Source organism: Enhydra lutris, unplaced genomic scaffold (genome assembly GCF_002288905.1).
Source record: "Enhydra lutris kenyoni isolate GAN:26980312 unplaced genomic scaffold, ASM228890v2 scaffoldscaffold23, whole genome shotgun sequence".
Lineage (NCBI taxonomy): Eukaryota > Metazoa > Chordata > Mammalia > Carnivora > Mustelidae > Enhydra > Enhydra lutris.
In genome coordinates this window covers 13174806-13195590 of record NW_019154107.1, presented here as the reverse complement: position 1 = coordinate 13195590, position 20785 = coordinate 13174806, and the positions used below count along the sequence as shown (strand labels likewise).

Here is a 20785-nt window from a genome sequence, read left to right as displayed (position 1 = left end):
AAGTAGATACTGAAGTGCATTTTACAATCCTTCTCGGCCCTCTTCCATTTAATTATTTTTATCTCAGCTCTTTGAAAATTTATATACATCTCTGGCTCAGTTCTGTTTTCATATTTCTAAGTTGATAACAATATATTGAATGGAAAATCAATTCAGCAAAAATTCATTTTGTTTCAATAGTGATTACCTTCCCCATGGAACTAAAATTAAATAATTGTGCCCAGTATAAAGCAAACTAGGTGTAGCATATCACACAGGTAACCCCACAACCCTACATTTGTCTATTAATTATTATTCATACACGCCAAGGTAGTTTAATTTGTCTTAACAGAAAAAAAGTGTCTCTTGGGAACCACTACATACAAGACAATACCATACTCTGTCCTGCATTTACTTGGTCAAAAATGTGGCATTTAGTAGCTATGGGTAAGTTTTGGCTTGGGATTTGTTTCTTTATAAGCCTTGTATAATAACAATCATCATTTAAATAAAATCATAACCCTTAGAGTTAGGCTGCACGGTTATAGGAACGTGGTCTCTTTTGTGCATTGCCATTTCCCTGGTGCTTGAATATTCCCTGGCATAAATAGGTGCTCAATAGTATTTCTTGGCATGAGTGAATAAATAAACTTGCACAAAAGTGAGGGACAGAATAGTCTCTTTCAGATACATAAGAACTGTACATATTATTTTACAGATGATTTGCTCCCATTGGTCACCATTCTAATTTGAGCCATTGTTACTTCTTGCCCAAATCTACAGACACTCATTTTCATTCTTTTCTCCTTTCTGAAATGACCACAGGCTTACACTGGTCTACTTGGGATTTTCTAGATGAACATACCACACCCTGAGAACATGACTTTTCTTTTATTGCCCTCCTTATCTACTCAGGGAATTGCTCCCACCCTGCCTCAGTCTCCTGTGCACTTTGCAAACCCCAGTGACACAACTTCTCATAGCATGATTACATTGTTCTTTCCATAACCCACATAGTTTTGTATCTCTGGCAGGAGTCCCATTTTCCATTGCATAGTATATGCACAGTACGTATATGGGTCGTACATAGTAGATATAAAATAAGAGTTTTCGGCTGAGTAGTAATGAAATCTAATTAAAACAGTTGCTGAGAATATGATAGTTCCCTTTTTTTAAAGATTTTATTTATTTATTTGACAGACAAAGATCACAAGTAGGCAGAGAGGCAGGCAGAGAGAGAGGGAGGGAAGCAGGCTCCCTGCCGAGCAGAGAGCCCGATACGGGACTTGATCCCAGGACCCTGGGACTTGATCCCAGGACCCTGGGATCATGACCTGAGCTGAAGGCAGAGGCTTTAACCCACTGAGCCACCCAGGCGCCCCTGATAGTTCTCTTTTGCAGAAACCTCCCTTATCTGCCCTGCAAAGGCTACTCATTCATACCCACTACAACCTTGCTCCCAGAAAACTCCCATGAGGGACGCCTTGGTGGCTCAGTTACTTGAGTGTCACACTTTTGATTTTGACTCAGGTCACAATCTTGGGGTGGTAGGATAGATCCCCAGCCAGTCTCCGCATTGAGCTGAGTGTGGCGTCTGCTTGAGATTCTCTGTCCCTTCACTCCTTCCCCCACTTGCGCTCTCTTAGGCAAACAAACAAATAAATAAAATATTTATTAAAAGAAAAGAAAATGCCCATGATTAGTCTTCTACAACTGCCCTGTACTTCATGTTTCACCTTATTAAAGACTATTTGTCCTTCCCCAAACACATTAAGCTTTCCTACTTCTTACCCTTTGTTCAAGCTCTGAACAAGTATCTTTCTTCCTCTTACCATATCAGTTTTTGTTTATCAGTTCTATGTCTAGTTCAAGGAAACCTTATAAAGCTACATGATGGAGGAGGGAGGAAAGACAGGATTCCACTCCTTCACCACAGGGGAATATTTGAAGTTGACTCCAATGTGACAGCTACCTGAGAAAGGATCTAAGTCTGTGGCTCTCAGGGACGAGCTTACTACCCTCTGCTTTGCAAAGTCTCCCTGAAGCAGACCAAATAAGACCTTGGGAGACTTTGTGTTCCCCAAATTGCCTGAGGTACTGCTTAACTGGTTGTAGGTGGAGTACAGGAGAAATAGACCCGAACTTCTCATTCATCTTCGCAACAGTCCTGATGTGCCCGTGTCCCTATTCCCCTTCTACACAAGATGAAATGCATGCAAATAGTTGTAAATGAATTTTTTTCTCTAGTAGAAAACCCCAAACATGAGAGAGAAGAGGAGGGAGACAAAGAGAGTGAGCGAAAGACACAAGTCATCCCTGATCTCAACGCCAACATTTATGAAGTAGTTTTTGGGCAAAGTAGAGTAAGGTATCTGTGTCTTTGAAGAGATAGCCTCCTGTGCCAAGGCTCACCAATTTAGCAGTGGAGCTCAGATTGTATTTCAGCCCCATTGGCCCTTTTGGGCTAACATTCTACAATTGTACAACAATTGTACATGGAAACCCTGGGATGGAGCTTGTTATCTTTTCCTATATAAATATTCTTTTTTTTTTTTTGCATGCCTTATCTAATACTTTTTTAATTGAATTTTATTTTTTTTCAGTGTTCCAAAATTCATTGTTTATGCACCACACCCAATGCTCCATGCAATACGTGTTCTTAACGTTTTCATTCAGCCTTGACACAGTGCCCTCTGGAAGACTACACCAAGGTGTATCACCATCAGCAGAACATATTTTCCTTAAATAGATTACTTCTCAATTTTTCCCACTTGCTCCATTTCTCTGAAAACTCTCTGGTCAGCACCCAAAACTAGAATGTTGTGTTCTTGCTCAGAGGCTTAGAGACATGTCAGAAATGAACACAGGCTCCAACGTAACATAAATCAAGTAACAGATCTAAAGAATTCAGTTATGGAAGCTGAAGGAAATAAGCTGGCTTTTTTTTAAAGTTTTTTTATTTATTTGACAGAGAGAGAGAGAGTGCACAAGCAGAGGGAGTGGCAGAGGGAGAGGGAGAAGCAGGCTCCCTGCTGAGCAGAGAGCCCGATGCAGGACCCAGTCCCAGGACCCTGGGATCATGACCTGAGCTGAAGGCAGATGCCTAACTGACTAAGCCACCCAAGTGCCCCTAAGCTGACTTATTTTATTTAGGAGTTCGCTGTCAGATTTTTATTGGAAACTGTGGTGATGAAGCAATTTGAGAATACCCATTGGTGTGAAGTATTAGTAATTAATGCAAAAAAGCTCAATTCTCTTAACTGTTTATTCTTTAGTAAAAATGTATTGAGGGATTATCATGTGCTGCATCCAGGCATACCCTGGTGAAAAAATTATATAGAATTGCCTTAATGAAGATTAGGATCTTGGGGTGGGACAGATGATGAATTAATAAATAGACAAATGTATATACACTTTGAAATTGCCATCTGGGCCAAGAAGAAAGGGGGCTAAGAGGGAGAAAAATAGGAAGAGCCCTCTTTAAATAGGGAAACCAGGGATGGGCTCATTTTCACAGTTGCATTAAGTGAGCTCTGAGGTTCATGAATGAAAGCCAGCCATGCAGAGAGTACAGATATAAAACTCCAGGCTGAGGGAACAGCATACACAAAGGGTCTAAGCCAAGAATAAATTTGGTGAGTTCTAGGAACACAGCACCTTGCAAGTTCTTGTCAAAAATGCCAGCTTCTCAAGTCCACCCTGGACCTGTGGAATCAAAAACACTGGAGACAAGGGGTGCCCACAGATGGTTCAGTCAGTGGAGCGTCCTACTCTCGGTTTTGGCTCAGGTCATGATCTTAGGGTCATGAAATCGAGCCCTGCGTTGGGCTCCAAACTCAGTGCAGAGTCCACTTCAGATTCTCTCTACCTCTCTCTCTCTTTCTTCCCACCCCTCACCCCGCGTGCTCTCATTCTCTCTTTCTCTCTTGCTCTCTCAAATAAATAAATAAATAAAAGAAACACACAAACAAATAGAACACTGGGGACAGGAGCCTGCAGGCTCTGTGTTAACAAATGCTCCGCAGTAACGATGAGACATGCTCTTAAGTGAGGACCACTGCCTTCCAGGGAGGTGTGAGCCATGTCGGGAAAGGTGAGAACAAGACACGGGCAGTGGCAGTAGTAATTGTGGACACAGACCATGAACATTTTAGATTGTCAGAAACGTTTGCAAATCCAAAAAACCTGTTAACTATAAAACCTAAGCTGTCTAAAATAACTCCTGAATTTGAATATCAATGTCCTTGTGGTTGATATTTTTAATGGCTTATGGATTATTACTTATTTTTAAATAAGTAAACAGATTTCATTAACTGACATTTCGCCTGATGTTTTGTCACATATAATTAAAATTTCTCAGATACAAAATATTGGCATTTCTTCTGCTTCCTTAGCAGCCTAAAAACATGGCTTGCTTAAATGATTTATTTATACTCATTAGGGACCTTTTTATTTTAATTGTGCATGTTTTGCACTGAGCCTCTGCAGAACAAGGGTGAACTACCTTCTTAGGTCTTTTAACTATGTCATGCAAAGGCTATGGAAAGCTGGAAATGGGTTGTTTGTTTGTTTGTTTGTTGTGGGTTTTTTTTGTTTGTTTGCTTTTTTTTTCTGTGAAGAGAAAATAATTAGCAGTCACAGTTAAGATTACAGAAACAAGTTTCCAAGGAAATTAAAGTCACTTGTTCTTATAAGTAAAAACCTGTCCTTCATGATCAATTCTGTCTTGTTCCTCATTCCTAATTTATATCTGTGAAGGCAAAATGAACAACATGCATAAAAAAGGAGGTAGACATTATTAGTGTAGTAGAGCTGTAATTCAGCTCTTACTTTCAGAACCTTGAGGTTATGAGCTTCATAATGAAGCCATGTCCAAAAAGATGAAGAATTACGATGGATGCAAATGAGAAGATGTTAAAAAAGAATTTATGCTTTTGTGTTTGGGTGTGCGTTCTTTTTTGAGAAAAAAACTAGAGATACTTTTTTCATAAAAATGCGGGGATTCTTCCTGGGAAAAACACAGCAGTTAATTGCTATTCTCTGCATGCCACAAATTTTGAAAGTGTGGTGACTCTGAGGGAAACCCGTAGCTAAAATATAATTACTGATAATTGTTTGGGAAATAAAGGCCCCAGATTTCTTCATGCCTACAAACTTCATATTGTTTTCCTAAGATCTGGATGCTTTTTTTTTTTTTTTTACTTGAACTTAACTTCCCTCCAAGTCATCCTGATTATGCTACATCTAGGTCATTAGTTCTGAGTCTGTTTCATTATTTATGTCCTTATTCTGTTTGCTGGTCAAAAGTGGTCATGCCCAACTATGAAAACATGCAAAAATGGCCCCAAAAGCTGAACGCAGGGAAGACAATGAAAAGAAACAGCATATTATTTTGCCTTCAGGCTACCACAATGAATACTGATGCTGGAAAGGAATGTGGTCGCATCTCTGTTAAAAAAGAATACATGTTTCAATGGCATAATTTATTGTCAAGAAAGTCTACCAGAGGCAAAAGTGATATGAAAGGCAGAGGGATGTCTCAGCTCCATACACTCCCTCAACATTTGACAGAGATCAAGGAGTTAATCTTATGGAAAGGATGGCTATTCTCCATTTTGTTGGAGATCTATGGGCTAGCCTCATAATGTTAGTAATGAGAATTCACCTAAGAAGCCTCTTGAAGAAAAACAAACAAACAAAAAAAGGTGTCTGACCTCTGAAGTTCAAGGGTAAAGGAGATTGAGGAACTGGATGAAGTTCATCTATGTAGTATATGTTGTAGGCACCCCAGCCAGATGCCTTCACTAAACTGGTGCACTCATCCCCAGCAACTGAGAGTTGGCTGCTAAAAGACTCATCGTTGCACCCTTTTCCAGAAAACCTCCCTGAGGCAAAAAGAAGCCACCTTGCCTGGGAAATTACACCACCTTTTTCCTGCTCAGACTGCCAGAAGGCAGCTAGTGGCCAATAACCAATTGAGATTGCGGTAGAAAAGGACAACCCCTTTGTCTCAGCATAGAACAGACTGTGGTATATATTTGTGCTCCAGAGCTCCCCATGGGATCAAGCTGATGTTGGGCTCCAGCTGAGACAACATCCTTACTTAGCTTGTCCCCTCTACCTGCTCCTCTCACTTAAGATCATTCAGACTCTGCTTCTCCAAATCCCCAGCCTAAGTCAGTAGATGGCTGAGACAAATGCTGAACCTCCACCCTGGGCACCACACCAGGCAGTAACCCAACCAGAGTAAAGAGCCAAGAATTACAGTTAACAATGGACATCTCCAAGCCAGATGCATTTCATGAAAGGCTTTCCTACATCTTATCTTGTGTTTCTTTGTTATTCATCCAATGACATTTGAGTAGCTTATGTCCCCCAGGTATTTTTGAAACTCCAGTAGGCCTCTGATCCTCTAGGCAAAGCAGCATATGGTCCTTGACTCTCTTGGCCCCATTGGCGGGCACTCATTCCCATCAGGATAATGTAGCCATCCAGAAATGCAGAAGCTACAAAACACAGCTGGGCTGTACCTGCCCCCAGTTCATGGGTAACTGGGTCCCATGAGGACTTCCCTGCACCTCATGTAGGAGTTCTAATAGTGCTACTCAAGTCCTTTATTTGCAGGACATGACTTCCATTTCCTCCCCATTGCCTTCTCACTACTAACCCAGCGTGAAAAATCCTGGGATTTTCCTAACATCTCCTCTTTGTAGACTGTTTTCCAGGGGATTGGTTCTCAAACATTTGTTCAGTAAAGTTTCATTGTAGAGAGAAAGGCTACTAGTCACCACTTCATCTTTTAAGTAGTATCTGTGACATAAAAATTCTCCCGCCAGTGTATATAGCCTTAGAATGGCCTTTCATCATCAGACTCGACTAATTTTTAATTTCTGGTACATGACATGGGACTTCAATGAATGAGTAGGTTAAGATTTCAGGAAGAATGTTTAATGTCCCTAAGAAGGGAAGTTTTTCAGATTATCAGTGGCCCCATTAATACATAAATAAAACACTTTATATGTGTGTGCGTGTGATATGTATCATGTCACACAGTTTATAAATAAACTCCTAGGTGGCGTTGCTAATTCACGCATCCCAGAGCCTCTTCCCTTCTATGCCTGCTTGTGCAGCTGCTCCTACTGTGGCCTTCCTCAGAGTGTCCTGGACCTCCACCACTACTTACTCCCCCACTTGCTGTCCATCTACAAGCCTCCTCTTGCTTCACTTCCCTCCTAACCAGTTTAGATTCCATCGTATGTTTTTCAGTGACATTCCAGCTAAAATTTAAACTCCCTTGTCCCTGATAAAGAGACACCTGACATGACCCCAAACCTGGATCCACTGCTTTCTGCATGCTTGCAAGGAACACTGTTGGCGAAGGAGAAAATAGGGTGGATGGGTTCAAGATTTCAAAAACAAAATGTCAGTCCTCGGCCTCCAATGGGCCCTCAACACCATCTGGCAACCTCGCTAGTTTCTGAGGTCAATTTCTGTCATGGTCTCTTGTCACACCTAATTCAAATGTTCCCACTTCTCCTGAATTCATGTTTTCATTCAACGAATACTTGTTGAACACCGATTTTATGCCAGTTCTATTGCTTCATACTTCATAGAGGAATCAGAGGCCCTCAAAGTACAAATCCCTTGACTTATTTTTTTCTAATCATTTAAATTGACCTTCTGTACCCAGTAGAACAGTCCCTTAACTATGAAGCCAAAGCTTCTCCCTCCAAAATGATGTTCTCTTGTTAATAGATAATTCCTTTCTTTAGTTGCAATGTCGTTGATGACTAAAATCTTAAATCTATATTGGAACAAATCTTTACGTAGGATAAGCAACAACCTGACAGCCAATTTAATTTCATAAAAAGAAGAAAAACTTGACATATCAGACTTATATATCCTTCTAAATCAGTACTTTTATATCTATAATCAGACAACATTTAATGAAGTGAAAATGCTGCTGGCATGAAACTAGTCATAATAAAATTAGACTTGGTTTGCTCTTTCATGGAGAATATATTCCAGATGTTTAAGTGATTCAAAGAAAACCCACAGTATAATGGCTCCCTTCCATGTTTTCTCACTCACTGCTTCCAAACTAGAATAAAATCTAATGAAATTCTGGTCATATTTAAATAACAAGGGAGGGGCGCCTGGGTGGCTCAGTGGGTTAAAAGCCTCTGCCTTTGGCTCGGGTCGTGATCCCAGGGTCCTGGGATCAAGCCCCGCATCGGGCTCTCTGCTCAGCGGGGAGCCTGCTTCCTCCTCTCTCTCTCTGCCTGCCTCTCCCCCCCCCACTTGTGATCTCTGCCTGTCAAATAAATAAATAAAATCTTTAAAAAAAATAATAAATAAATAAATAAATAAATAACAAGGGATATTGTTCAGAGGTAATGGTGCTTTTTTGATATTTCATGTTCAGAGTTCAATAATGTAAACATATATTTATATGAGTAATATTAAGAGCTCTAATATCAAAAAGATAATCAAACACAATGGGACATCCACTTAAATGACACAAGACCTGTATTGACCTGGGTCCTATTGTGATATCCCTCCAGGGTGAAACTTCCCACCAAATGATCACTTTACCAACTGACCTTCTCCCTGCCCACATCAAAGCTTCCTTTGATCCTAACAGAAATGTAATCCACATTAAACTAAACTTGTGCTTTTTGCCCCCCTTCGTTAATGATAATACTAGTAGTAATAGTGGTGGTTGTCAGGAAGTGGTAGTAAAATTTATCATAGATTTCCTCTGTTCCAGCTCAGAACCTAGAGTTCAATAGTTAATTGAAAAAGCCAGTTCAATCAGGGAATCGTAAAAAAGTATGTCTTAAACATTTTATTCGATCTTAAAATAGTCAACCAGGATTTTAATGTTGTGTGAAGGTTTCTTCTTTAAGTGTAGATTCACTGATTAGACTTCTCCATAAATCACATGATGATGAAGACTTTGTGATTTCCAGTTCCAGTTTCTTTCATGTAGACAGAGCACATCAGGAAACATGAAAGGCATTCTGAATACAGAACCCTTCTAAATTTTTCAGATTATTTTCCTAATCTTTTACAGTTGCCTTGTCTACACCCAGCTGAACAATATTTACTTCTCTTGTTCTTCTTAAAGCACCTTTCTAAAGGGTTTAAGCTGGTTTTCATAGAAATAATAGCTTATTTTCTCTTAGACTTAAATTTCTTTGGTTTGTGAAATCTTTAATTAAATTATGTAATTGTAGTACTAACTAGCAAAATCAGGTTCGAGACCATACACACAACTGAGAACTCAACTAATGAGAGCTGAAGGCCGTGCACCCTAGCAGATAGCTCTAACATTATATTTAGAGGCTGTAGGAAGCCCCAGTCACTGTGTTTCACAGAAGCATGAAGACTGGCTAATCTGCCGAGTCTTAAGTAGAGACCAGTTAAGAGAACATCTATAGTAATTGCTAGATGGGGACAAAAAAAAAAAAAAAAACACCAGAAGCCACCCGATCCCATGATTACAAGGGCAGGGTGGGTAGGAGAGTGAGTGTTCTGATTAATGATATGTACTGGACCCTAATTTTTAATCACCTGCACCCTCAAAAACACCAATGGAGGATTAAAATCTCTGTCTGGGACTCAGAGTGGGGGGTGGGGGAGGAAGTGAAAATCCAAATATTCTAATAAAAGGCATTTGAACATGTGCATGATATAGTCCAAAGGGAGTTGAAATCTGCATGTGACTGAGCCAGATACTCAGTGGCTGAGAGGCACACTGGTGAAGACAGATGATTAGCAGACAGAGTTAACCTGCACCTTTGTTGGACTCAGACTAGCTGCATGCCATCTCTGTAATGCTTTCCCATTTCCAGTTCCCACTCATATGATCTTTATCTATGGTTCCCAGAAACAGATGTTATCATCCAGAAGAGAATGCCTCCATTTGTAATTATTGCCCTTGTCCGGGTTTCTCCATTGACATTTAAGAAATCTGTTTTCTAGGGGCATCTGGGTGGCTCAGTCCGTTAAGTCAACAACTCTTGAATTCGGCTCAGGTCATGATCTCGGGGGTCGTGGGATGAAGCCCCACATAGGACTCCATGCTCAGCAGGGAGTCAGCTTCAGGATCCCTACCTCCCACCGCATACATGTACATGTGCGCACACACACACACATGCTCTCTTTCTCTCAAACAAATGAATCTTTAAAATAAATCTGTTCTCGGGCACATGAGTGGCTCAGTCAGTTAAGCATCTGCCTTTGGCTCAGGTCATGGTCCGAGGGTCCTGGGATCGAGCCCTGCGTCGAGCTCCCTGCACACAGGAAGCCTGCTTCTCCCTCTCCCACTCCCCCAGCTTGTGTTCCCGCCCTCGCTGTCTCTCTGTCAAATAAATAAAATCTTTAAAAAAATGAAATAAAATAAATCTGTTTTCTAACCTTTTATTACACAAAACAAAGTGATTATGGGTCATTTCCTTTTAGAGATACAAATTTACATTGATGGATTTTACCTCCATCCATGGGATTCTTTTAATCTCTATATTTATTCATAAGGCAATGGAATAATAATATTTACTATCCCTATAAAAACTTTCTCAGACTGATTCCTATAGCATTCCATTGACATGAAGTTGAATAAAGATGAATACATCAGATAGGATTTTTTTTCATGTCTATGGTCAGACAGAAAGATTTCTTCTGTTTTCCTTTATTTTTATTTTTTATTGATACATAATTCACAAACAATAAAATTCACCCTTCAGGGACATCCAGTTGGCTCTGTTGGTGGAGCCTGTGACGCTTGACTTCAGGGCCATGAGATTGAGCCCCACATTGGGTGTCCAGTTTACTTAATAAAAAAAAAAATTGGGGGGCACCTGGGTGGCTCAGTGGGTTAGGCCTCTGCCTTCGGCTCAGGTCATGATCTCAGGGTCTTGGGATCGAGCCCTGCATTGGGCTCTCTGCTCAGTGGGGAGCCTGCTTCCTCCTCTCTCTCTGCCTGTCTCTCTGCCTACTTGTGATCTCTGTCAATCAAATAAATAAATAAAATCTTTCAAATAAATAAATAAATAAAATTTAAACTCACTCTTTTTTGAAGTGTGCAATTCAGTGATGTTTTGTATATTCACGAGGTTGTGCTACCATCACCACTGTCTCATTCCAGAACACTTCCATCACTCCCAAAAGACATCCGTGATTCTTTAATATAATATTCTTAATGCCCATTTTTAAAAAACATTAAGTTCTGTAGAGTGATTATCACAATGTCTTATATTGTCTAAGTACTATATAAGAATCTTATATTCCATACAATACCACATTTTAGTGGTGAGATATTGAGGTTGATTTGACAGGACAATGCCATTCTTATTTAGAATGTACATACTGGCTCCTTCTCTTTAGAGTGGGAGGGAATTGGAGGGTTATAGATGAAGTCAGTGTAAACAGTGGTTTTATCAACATAGTGAACCAGAGAAATAACACCTACCCAGATCAAGCAAGTCAAAGCAGCATATATACCCGAGTAAGTGATGTTGTCCTTGTACATAGACATTACATTACACAAACTGTTCTCCTAAGTGAGGGAATTTGTCCCTTAAGAAATTGTTCATTGGAACATTTGGATATCATGCATCATGTTAAAGATCCATAAATGTCATCTTAATAGGGTAGATATGATGCATGGTAATATCCTCCCCATATCTGCACAGGGTTCTTCTACTCACTGGATTGTCATGATGCATTGCATCAGAGAATCCCATTCTAGTGCTTCAGAGACAGTAGAGAAGCCCCTTGGGAGCTCTCCTAAGCCATTGCTACAAGGACTAAAATACCAGGAGACCAGTCATTCCTAGGGCTTGACAAAATACCCTAATCTCTAAATGAATCTATTTATTATGCAGTTGGTACAAAGTGTGAATATAGTATCTCATGATTGAGTATATATTTTTATTATTTTAAAAAAGGGTCCATTTCTGGTTGCATGATGCATAGAATTTAGAATCCAGCAGTGTATTTTTTTGTTACTTTGCCAATTCAGAATTACTTTGGAAAGTTATAGTATAATAGCTAAGAATATGTACTCTGGAGGCAGGCAACCCTGGTTATGTATCACAGGTTCCTCCATTTTGACCCATTAAAACTTTGGCAAGATAAAACCTCTGCAAGTTGTTTTCTCACATGTAAAATGAGAATTCTCCAACTATACCCCATAGGATTACTTTGTAGGAAAAAAATTATCATTAAGTGGACAGAGCTTATCACAGGATTAGGCACCTAAGAAATGCTCTATAAATATTAGTTATTATTATTATTCACCCATTCACAAGTGTTCATAGTTGCAATGGCATTGTAATAGAGCAAATGTCACTAACTGCACCCTAAACAGAACAAGATATCTTGTAGTTCCCATGTGTCTGTTTCTTTGCTTTAAATGTTCTCATTTTCCAACTTGCCCTTGACTATTTCACGTAGGCACTTCGAGGAGAAATTACACCTCTGAAAGAGAATGTCAGCTACGTCAATGACCTTGCTCGTCAACTCACTACACTGGGCATTCAGCTGTCACCATATAACCTCAACATCCTGGAAGACCTGAACACCAGATGGAAGCTTCTGCAGGTAGGCACATTATGAGCATTGCAGTTCCTTGATACAACAAGAGGATATATGGCTAAATCTTGTTTGTAAGGTACAAGAAAAGTAGTTTCTTTGTGTGATGTTCTGGATAATATTTTGTGAATGTAGGGTATTTTATACTATTTAGTAACTTCCTACAGAAATGTTTTCAGACCTACTAGTAATAATTTTTTTTAAACAGCTTAAAATTAGTCTTTCCTATATCTTGCAATAAATATGGGAAATAGTGTGGAATCATGACAGAAGGACTTATTTACTATCATACAATTACTTTGTACTATTATTGCTTGGATTCTTTAAACATCTTTATCTTTGGATTCCTAATTCAAACAACAGTCAATGATAAGACATATTCTAAAATCTTTTTTAAAAGGACATGTGAACCATGAGAGACTATGGACTCTGAAAAACAATCTGAGGGTTTTGAAGGGGCGGGGGGTGGGAGGTTGGGGGAGCCAGGTAGTGGGTATTAAGGAGGGCATGTATTGCATGGAGCACTGGGTGTGGTACAGAAACAATGAATACTGTTATGCTGAAAAGAAATTTTTTTAAAAAGTAAAAAAATAAATGATTCTGAGACAATAAAAATAAATAAATAAATAAACAAACAAACAATTTTTAAAAGAATAAGAAAAAAAAAAGAACATTGTGGGGGCATCTGGGTGGCTCAGTGGGTTAGGCCTCTACCTTCTGCTCAGGTAATAATCTCAGGGTCCTGGAATCAAGTCCTGCATCGGGCTCTCTGCTCAGCAGGGAGCCTGCTTCCCCCTCTCTCTCTGACTGCCTCTCTGCCTACTTGTGATCTCTCTCTCTCTCTGTCAAATAAATAAATAAAATCTTAAAAAAGAAAAAAAGAACATTGTGGGCGCCTGGGTGGCTTAGTTGGTTAAGCGTCTGCCTTTGGCTCAGGTCATCATCCCAGGGTCCTGGGATCAAGCCCAGAGTTGGGCTCCCTGCTCCGTGGACCATCTCCTGCTTCCTCTGCCACTCCCCCCACTTGTACTCACTCTCTCTCTCTCTCTCTCTCTCTCTCTCTCAAAAATAAATAATCTTTTTTTAAAAAAATATAAAAAGAACATCCTATCCCAAACCTATATATTAAGGTTTTTCATAGGTTTGCTTAATAAATATAGGACCAGAAGCATGCTCAAGGTCACACTTACTAGCTGTGGGACCTTGGGCAAGTTATTTAAGCTTTCTGTTCTTCGGTCTCTCATCTGAAGAAAATGTGGATATTAAATGTTTCTAAAATACCAGTCTATTATTAGGACAAGTAAGTCAAAAGATGTGGGAAGTGCTTAGAACAGTATAGTTACATAGTAAATGCTGTATAAATTCTAGCTCTTGGTGTTATTGCAGTTATAATGATTATTATTATTATTGCATACAAGTTTTGGAATCAAATTTACTGAGTGACCTTGAAGCCACTTGTCCTCTCTGATTGTCAGTTCTCTCGTCTCTAACATATTTGCTGTAATAGTAAACAAATTAGTTCACATAGAGTTGTTAGTACAGTACCTGGCTCATAATAAGAACTCAGAAAATGTAGTGTGTGTCTCTGTGTTCCCCACGTGAGGGACACTGTGTAAAATACCCCAAAACCCTCAAACTGATTTTACTATGGAATTAGAAAATTGTTTTGTCTCCCTCTCCAGTTTCATAGGGTGCAGACAGTATGCTTCTGAGAACAGAGAGGAAACTGAATTTAAAAATATTTGTTTTCAGTGTTTTAGTAGGAAAAAAATGATAAAGCAGATAACTTTTCATATTGACAGTCCATTTAGCGGTGTGATTGAAAGTCCTGTTGAAGAATTGCTAGATCTTTCATAAAAACAAGTTCCAAATTCAAGACCTCTTGAGATCTCCTATAATGTAATTCTTGTTGTGATGGATAGTTTTGAAATATTTGTATGATAGACTGTTATAAGGGACATTGACTAAAGCAAGCAATATAGCTAAGCAATTACATGCCTTTCTATGTCTCTTAGTTTCATAGTGGCTAAGTACTATTAAAACCTTATCAACCTCGGTGGTGGGTATTAGAGAGGGCACGGATTGCATGGAGCCCTGGATGTGGTGCAAAAACAATAAAAAATTTTTTAAAAAAACCTTATCAACTTCATCCTTAGTATGTTTTTTTTAATTTCTTTTCAGCGAAACAGAATTCATTGTTTATGCACCACACCCAGTGCTCCATGCAATACGTGCCCTCCTTAATATCCACCACCTGGCTCCCCCAACCTCCCCCCCCCCACCCCTTCAAAACCCTCAGATTGTTTTTCAGAGTCCATAGTCTCTCATGGTTCACCTCCCCTTCCAATTTCCCTCAACTCCCTTCTCCTCTCCATCTCCCTATGTCCTCCATGTTATTTGTTATGCTCTACAAATAAGTGGACGGGACTGGAAGAGTATGTTTTTCACTTTAAGCATAAATAAGGAAAGTAATAAATGTCTTGGGAAAAACAGTGGCCACATTTGTTCTTTTCAAGCACTCTTGAACTGTATCTTAAAATTTCTTTTGAAGAACCAAATGCTGAGTGCCTGGGTAACTCAGTCGGTTAAGCATCTGCCTTTGGCTCAAGTCATGATCCCAAGGTCCTGACATTGAGCCCTGCATCAGGCTCCCTGCTCAGATGAGAGTCTGCTTCTCTCTCTGCCTCTTCTGCTCCCCCTGCTTATGCTCTCTCTCTCCCTCTCTGTCAAATAAATAAAATCTTTAAAAAAAAAAAAAAGCCAAATGCTACATTTGCCTTCAGAATGTAGTATGAGATTTATGATCATGGCACCTAAAGTTAGAGATGAGATCAAAAGATTATGACTGATAAGGAAATTTTTTTTAGGATTTTATTTATTTATTTGAGAGAGAGAGAAAGAGAGTATGGGGGTGGGAGGATCAGAGGGAGAAGCAGACTCCCTGCTGAGCAGGGAGCCTGATGCAGAACTTGATCCCAGGACCCCATGATCATGACCTGAGCCAAAGGCAGTCGCTTGACCGACGGAACCACCCAGGTGTCCTGATAAGGGAAGTTTTTAAAGATCAGTACTAAGTGAGCCATTATAGTAGCACTCTTTATTTAGATGTAAAGTATGAGAAAATATTAATAGCCTAAGTTTTGCTCATTCCTTAAAATGAATAAGGACTTGGTTATAAATATAGGGAAGAACATTAAAGGAGTTGATGTAAAAAAAGGACTGGAGTGAATAGTTTTAGCCCTGACTTCAAACTGAAGCTCATTCTTTGACCATGTTATCTTGAAAAAGCCTTTATCCTCCCTCAGCTTTAATTCCCTCATTTATAAAATGAGGCAATCCATTTGGACTCAGGTCATATCCAGCTCAATCCTATGATTCTATTTCTGGATATCTGGGGAGGAGATATGCATATGACAAAATTTAGTTTAGAATCAATACAGTGGCTTCCTCTATTCATGTTATAGACGTGGCTCATGGGGAATTGTGTTTTTCCTTCTTTCATTTTAACTTTTAAACCCCTCATCCCAAGCCCACATATACACAGCTTTCTCATACTAAACAGCTCGCTGAGTTCATGGTACATGCTCTTGTTGTGGCAAATTTCACATGTTGCTATTTTTGGACATGACCTTAAGGATATGCTTGAAAAGTGTTTTCAGCAGAAAGCTGATAAATCCAAGGTTTGGGGTTGCACATAATTGAGTCAAGTGGATTCCATTTTCTTTCTTTGACCATAACTGTAACCAACCTGCTATATTATAAATGGGAGTCCTTGTTCAGAAAGTGAACAAAGCCAAGAAATGAGGTTCACATCAAATAACTTCATCCCCATTACTGGCAGAGCAAGTCATATGCCCTGTTAACAACATTTTACAGTTAGAAGAATGTAACTGACCAAAGAATCACCTACCATCTGTGGAGGGAAGCTGGAGCCCATCATCATTATGACATTCTATTTCTAGAAAAAATAAAAAATTTAGTTGTTTACAATGCTATGTCAGTTATGACATCTTGATTAGAAAAATTAGTACAAATTCATCTCTGCTTCTTTGTCTACAAATTAAAGACAGAGAAAAATTAAGAAATAGAGAGTTGGAGTAGTGGGAAGGCACATATAAACCTAAGAAAACCTCTTAAATTTGGGCAAAATAGTGTAATAGAAGAAAGAGAGTTACACAGTACCAGGCTCTATCTACTTGATACCAGAATATCCTGGGTTTAATTAGACAACCCATTAATTTTTATTTTAAAAGAAAGCCATACTGTTTTTTTTAGCTGTGTGTAATATCAGTCAAAATGATAGAAACAGATAAACCATGTATATATGAGGTCAACAGCAGAGTAAGACACAGTTGTGATTTATCTGTATATCAAAATATAGAGAGCTCTGAATTTATTTGGAATGCACAAATAGAAGTTTAGAGACATTGGTTTCCCTGTTTGAAACTCTGTCAGAATAAAATCCTATTTTCTGCCTCAGAGTGGACTCACTGGTTAAAATGTTTGCCCTAGACCACGTGACAATGTGTTTTGGGCATAGGAAACCATCATTCCTTGTAGTGAGGAGGAGTTTTCATGTACATTCCCTCATTTAATCCTCATAACATAATGATGATGCCTTACAATTACATATTATCACTATTCCCTTTTACATGTAAGGAGTCTGAGACTTAGACACAGAAACTGACACAGTCCCAGTCACAAGCTTGTGTCAGTCAACATGTGAATCCTCTCTTCGGAACTGTGACCACCCACCCCCCACCCCTTGTTTCCTCTTATCAAAGTCCTGTTTAGTTTGGACTTCACAGAGTCATACTTGAAAGCTAGTTAGGGCATCATGGGCATGAAATACTTCACTCTTTCCCTGCTTCTCCCCTTTTTTGAATAATTCTCAGGGATATTAACTTTGAAATCTCCCTTTTACGAACCAATGGATTAATGAGCCCAGCTCAGTGTACCCCTTAAAATCCCACCAGTAGTTTCAAATATAAGACATTAAAGCATTACATTCTTCATTGTCTTTAGAACTCAGCTACCATCTTAAAATCAACCAAAAGTTACTTTAATGAATTAGTTCTGAAAGCAGAACCAATGCTAATATTTGACCCAATGGAAATGAGTATCAAAACCAAATGGGAAGAAAATTAAACTGATGATAAACTTTTCTAATGTTGAAGCAATGGGTATATGTATAGCGACATAATCATGCTCTTTACTCACCAAGCAGCAGTACTATAGGGGATATTCTACTCCAGGGAAGTACCGCTAGGGGATGTTCTAACCGTTTCTCTGCATTACGAGTAAACCCATGAAGAGCAACAGAAACTGCAAATACACTTTAATATAAAGAGTACATGCTTTATTGACTGTGGGATGTCTGGAATGTAATCACTTGAAAAATATTGAACACGAAGATATTTCTAGGCATGATATTCTTTAAATATGTTTAAGGACAGTATCATGAATTATGTATGCTTTTAAAGGTTTCCTAAGATTCTTCCGAAGTCATGCAGATAATTATATACTCCATCTTCACATCTGTGTTAACTTTCTCTCTCAAGGATCTAGACCCTCATCTTCTGTACATCCCTGTGTACCCAGCAGACACTGTAATCGTCCTATCTGGTCCAAGGACATCCTAACCAAAATCCCCTTTCCTGCTTATGCCATCCTAGGAAGAATTTTATAGATGGGTTTTCTCCTAATACTTCCATAATGCCTCACTCTTTCTCCATGTTATAAAAAAATATGCTATTATGACACTAATACTATAAAAGTGGTACCTTTCAGAACTCTGACTTATAAATTCTTCAGTATTGTCTGACCAAGAATTTGGTCTACATAATCAACAAAGACGAGTAAGACTGTGGAAGGACATGGGATCATATGTAGCTGGCCAACAGAAATATTTGCATGGCTATGTTTTCTAAAAATTTAACCGGAGTTTTAATTGAAAAATTAAAAATTCCAGCAGAGCAGCTTATGATCTTTACTTTGGTGAGATAGGTTTTCAAAGCAGGCTGCTGTCTATATATATGTGTTTGTCCTTCTCATCATTGAGCACAGGATTTGATCCTTTCAATGTGTTGACAGATTTTGAGCGTTTTCTTCAGACTCTTTTCTTTATTTTTAAGGCTACTGTACTAAGCATTTGGCATTACGGGGTCCCTTCTAGGCAGGGAGCCTAAGTGAGCTCTGCCATCTGCTCTTACAAATAATGTGGACCTATTACTAACTGAGGGTAAGGAGAGGGTATCTGACTTCAGTCCCTTTGGTTGGGCAAAGGTTGTTTCTACCAATGTCTTCTTAGCATGTCCTTTTTTGGTTGTTTCTTTAACAATACCCAAAATGATTCTGCCTGTGGTTAGACCTTAGAACCCAGGAGAAAATGATGAGACTGAGGCCATTCTCAAAGGAAATGTGTTTTCCTCCATCAGTGGTTCTCAAATGTTCATAAGCATCAGAATCACCTAAAGACTTATTAAATCACTGGGATCCACTTCCAGAGTTTCTTATTCAGTAGGTCTAGCCCTGGAGTTGGACATTCTGCCTTTCCAGCCAGCTCCCAGGTAAGGCTGATTCTGCTGATCCAGGGACTACACTCTGAGAACCATCGTCCTACATTAAGTTGGCCAGATATGGCCAACCTTAAAAGATTTTAAAAAGTGTCTTCTGTAACATACTTTGAAAAGTTTATGGTCACACTGTGGAAAATAAGCCTAATGCCATGCAGAAAATTCTGTTTTAGAGGAGTGTTACAGTGCTACAGCAACCTGGAAACCCAAGCCCTTAACTTGTCTTCCAAGCAGAAAGAGGAGGGTGAAGGGAAACTTCTCATAGATTCCTTTTAGTAGGATTGAGATATGGTTTTTTTTTTGTTTTTTTTTTAAGATTTTATTGATTTATTTTGACAGACAGAGATCACAAATAGGCAGAGAAGCAGAGAGAGAGAGAGAGAGAGAGAGAGAGAGAGAGGAGGAAGCAGGCTCTCTGCCGAGCAGAGAGCCCGATGCGGGGCTCGATCCCAGGATCCTGGAATCATGACCTGAGCCGAAGGCAGAGGCTTTAACCCACTGAGCCACCCAGGCGCCCCGGATTGAGATATGTTTTAAGTGTCATATACATATCAGGTTTCAAAGACTCGGCACCAAAAATATAATATTTTTATACTGGTTACATGCTGAGGTGATAATATTTTTATGTATTTGGCTAAGTAAAATATATCATTAGAATTGATTTCACCCATTTTTGTTTTTATGATTATTCATATTTGGGTATTATTCATGAAGATGAACAAAGTGAGCCTGTTGCTTCAAGTAAAACAACGGACACTGTTTCTTTTTACTTTTTTTAATGTGTCTACTAAAAAATTTAAAATGGCACATGCCTCTCTCATTATGTTTCTTTTGGATAGTACTGGTCTAGAACAAAAAGCTAGCATAGATGAGATTCAGCTGCAGAGCTCATTAAAATACCCTCACCACCACCCCTCCCCCGCCCCAAGATGTAGGAGGCATTAGGTGAACCCTGCAATTCCGTCTTTCTATCGAGGTCCTGGGAGAATCTGTTGAGATGTAAGTAGTACTTCCATCCTGTAGGGATCCTCTAGTTCTTGGAATATTAATAAGGGATCCACGCGCTTGCAAATATTGGAATCCACTATCCAAAAATATTGCACTGCTGTAGGAAAAACGACCCTAACGCATTCTAAATGTAAGTAAATATATTTCAACTACAATGGTAAGTTTGATGCGTCCCCTGACTGGAGTTTTTAAAAAGCTGAAAGGGAAGGAAATGAGGAGAACAAAAAGGAGAGAATGTGTTTGTTTTAGAGAAGGCTAGCTCACAGAAGGGTTTGTTGACATTAGGAATAGAATGACCCATTTAAAAAGGGATAATTAAGTTCTAAGAAAACATCTTTTCAGTGAGGAGAGAGCAACCATTTATGTTTAGCCTCATCTCTGTTAAAAAAATAAATAAATAAAAAGGAAGTGCACAAATTCCTTTAAAGGTTTGAAGGAATGAGGAATGCGTGCCTCTCAAAAGCCCAGGAGAGCTCTGGCCCTTAGAACACACTGAGGTCAATGTGTACTGTCAACCTTACGGACATTTACCTCAGCCAGCGTGGCTTCCAGTGTTTTTACAGCCAATTGTACTTTATTTAAGAAGAATGACACTGCGATTGCCTAGGTAACCTTGAAAGTAGCAT

At 39.2% G+C, this 20785-nt stretch overlaps 1 protein-coding gene across 1 annotated transcript in view; it reads left to right on the top strand.

The window, feature by feature from the left end:
- Positions 1-20785, top strand: part of LOC111150534 (dystrophin) — a 2087545-nt gene that overhangs the window by 1760320 nt on the left and 306440 nt on the right. The window contains exon 60 of the mRNA XM_022508030.1: positions 12439-12585. Coding sequence (XP_022363738.1) covers positions 12439-12585 — 147 coding nt within the window. The remainder of the gene's footprint in view (positions 1-12438; positions 12586-20785) is intronic.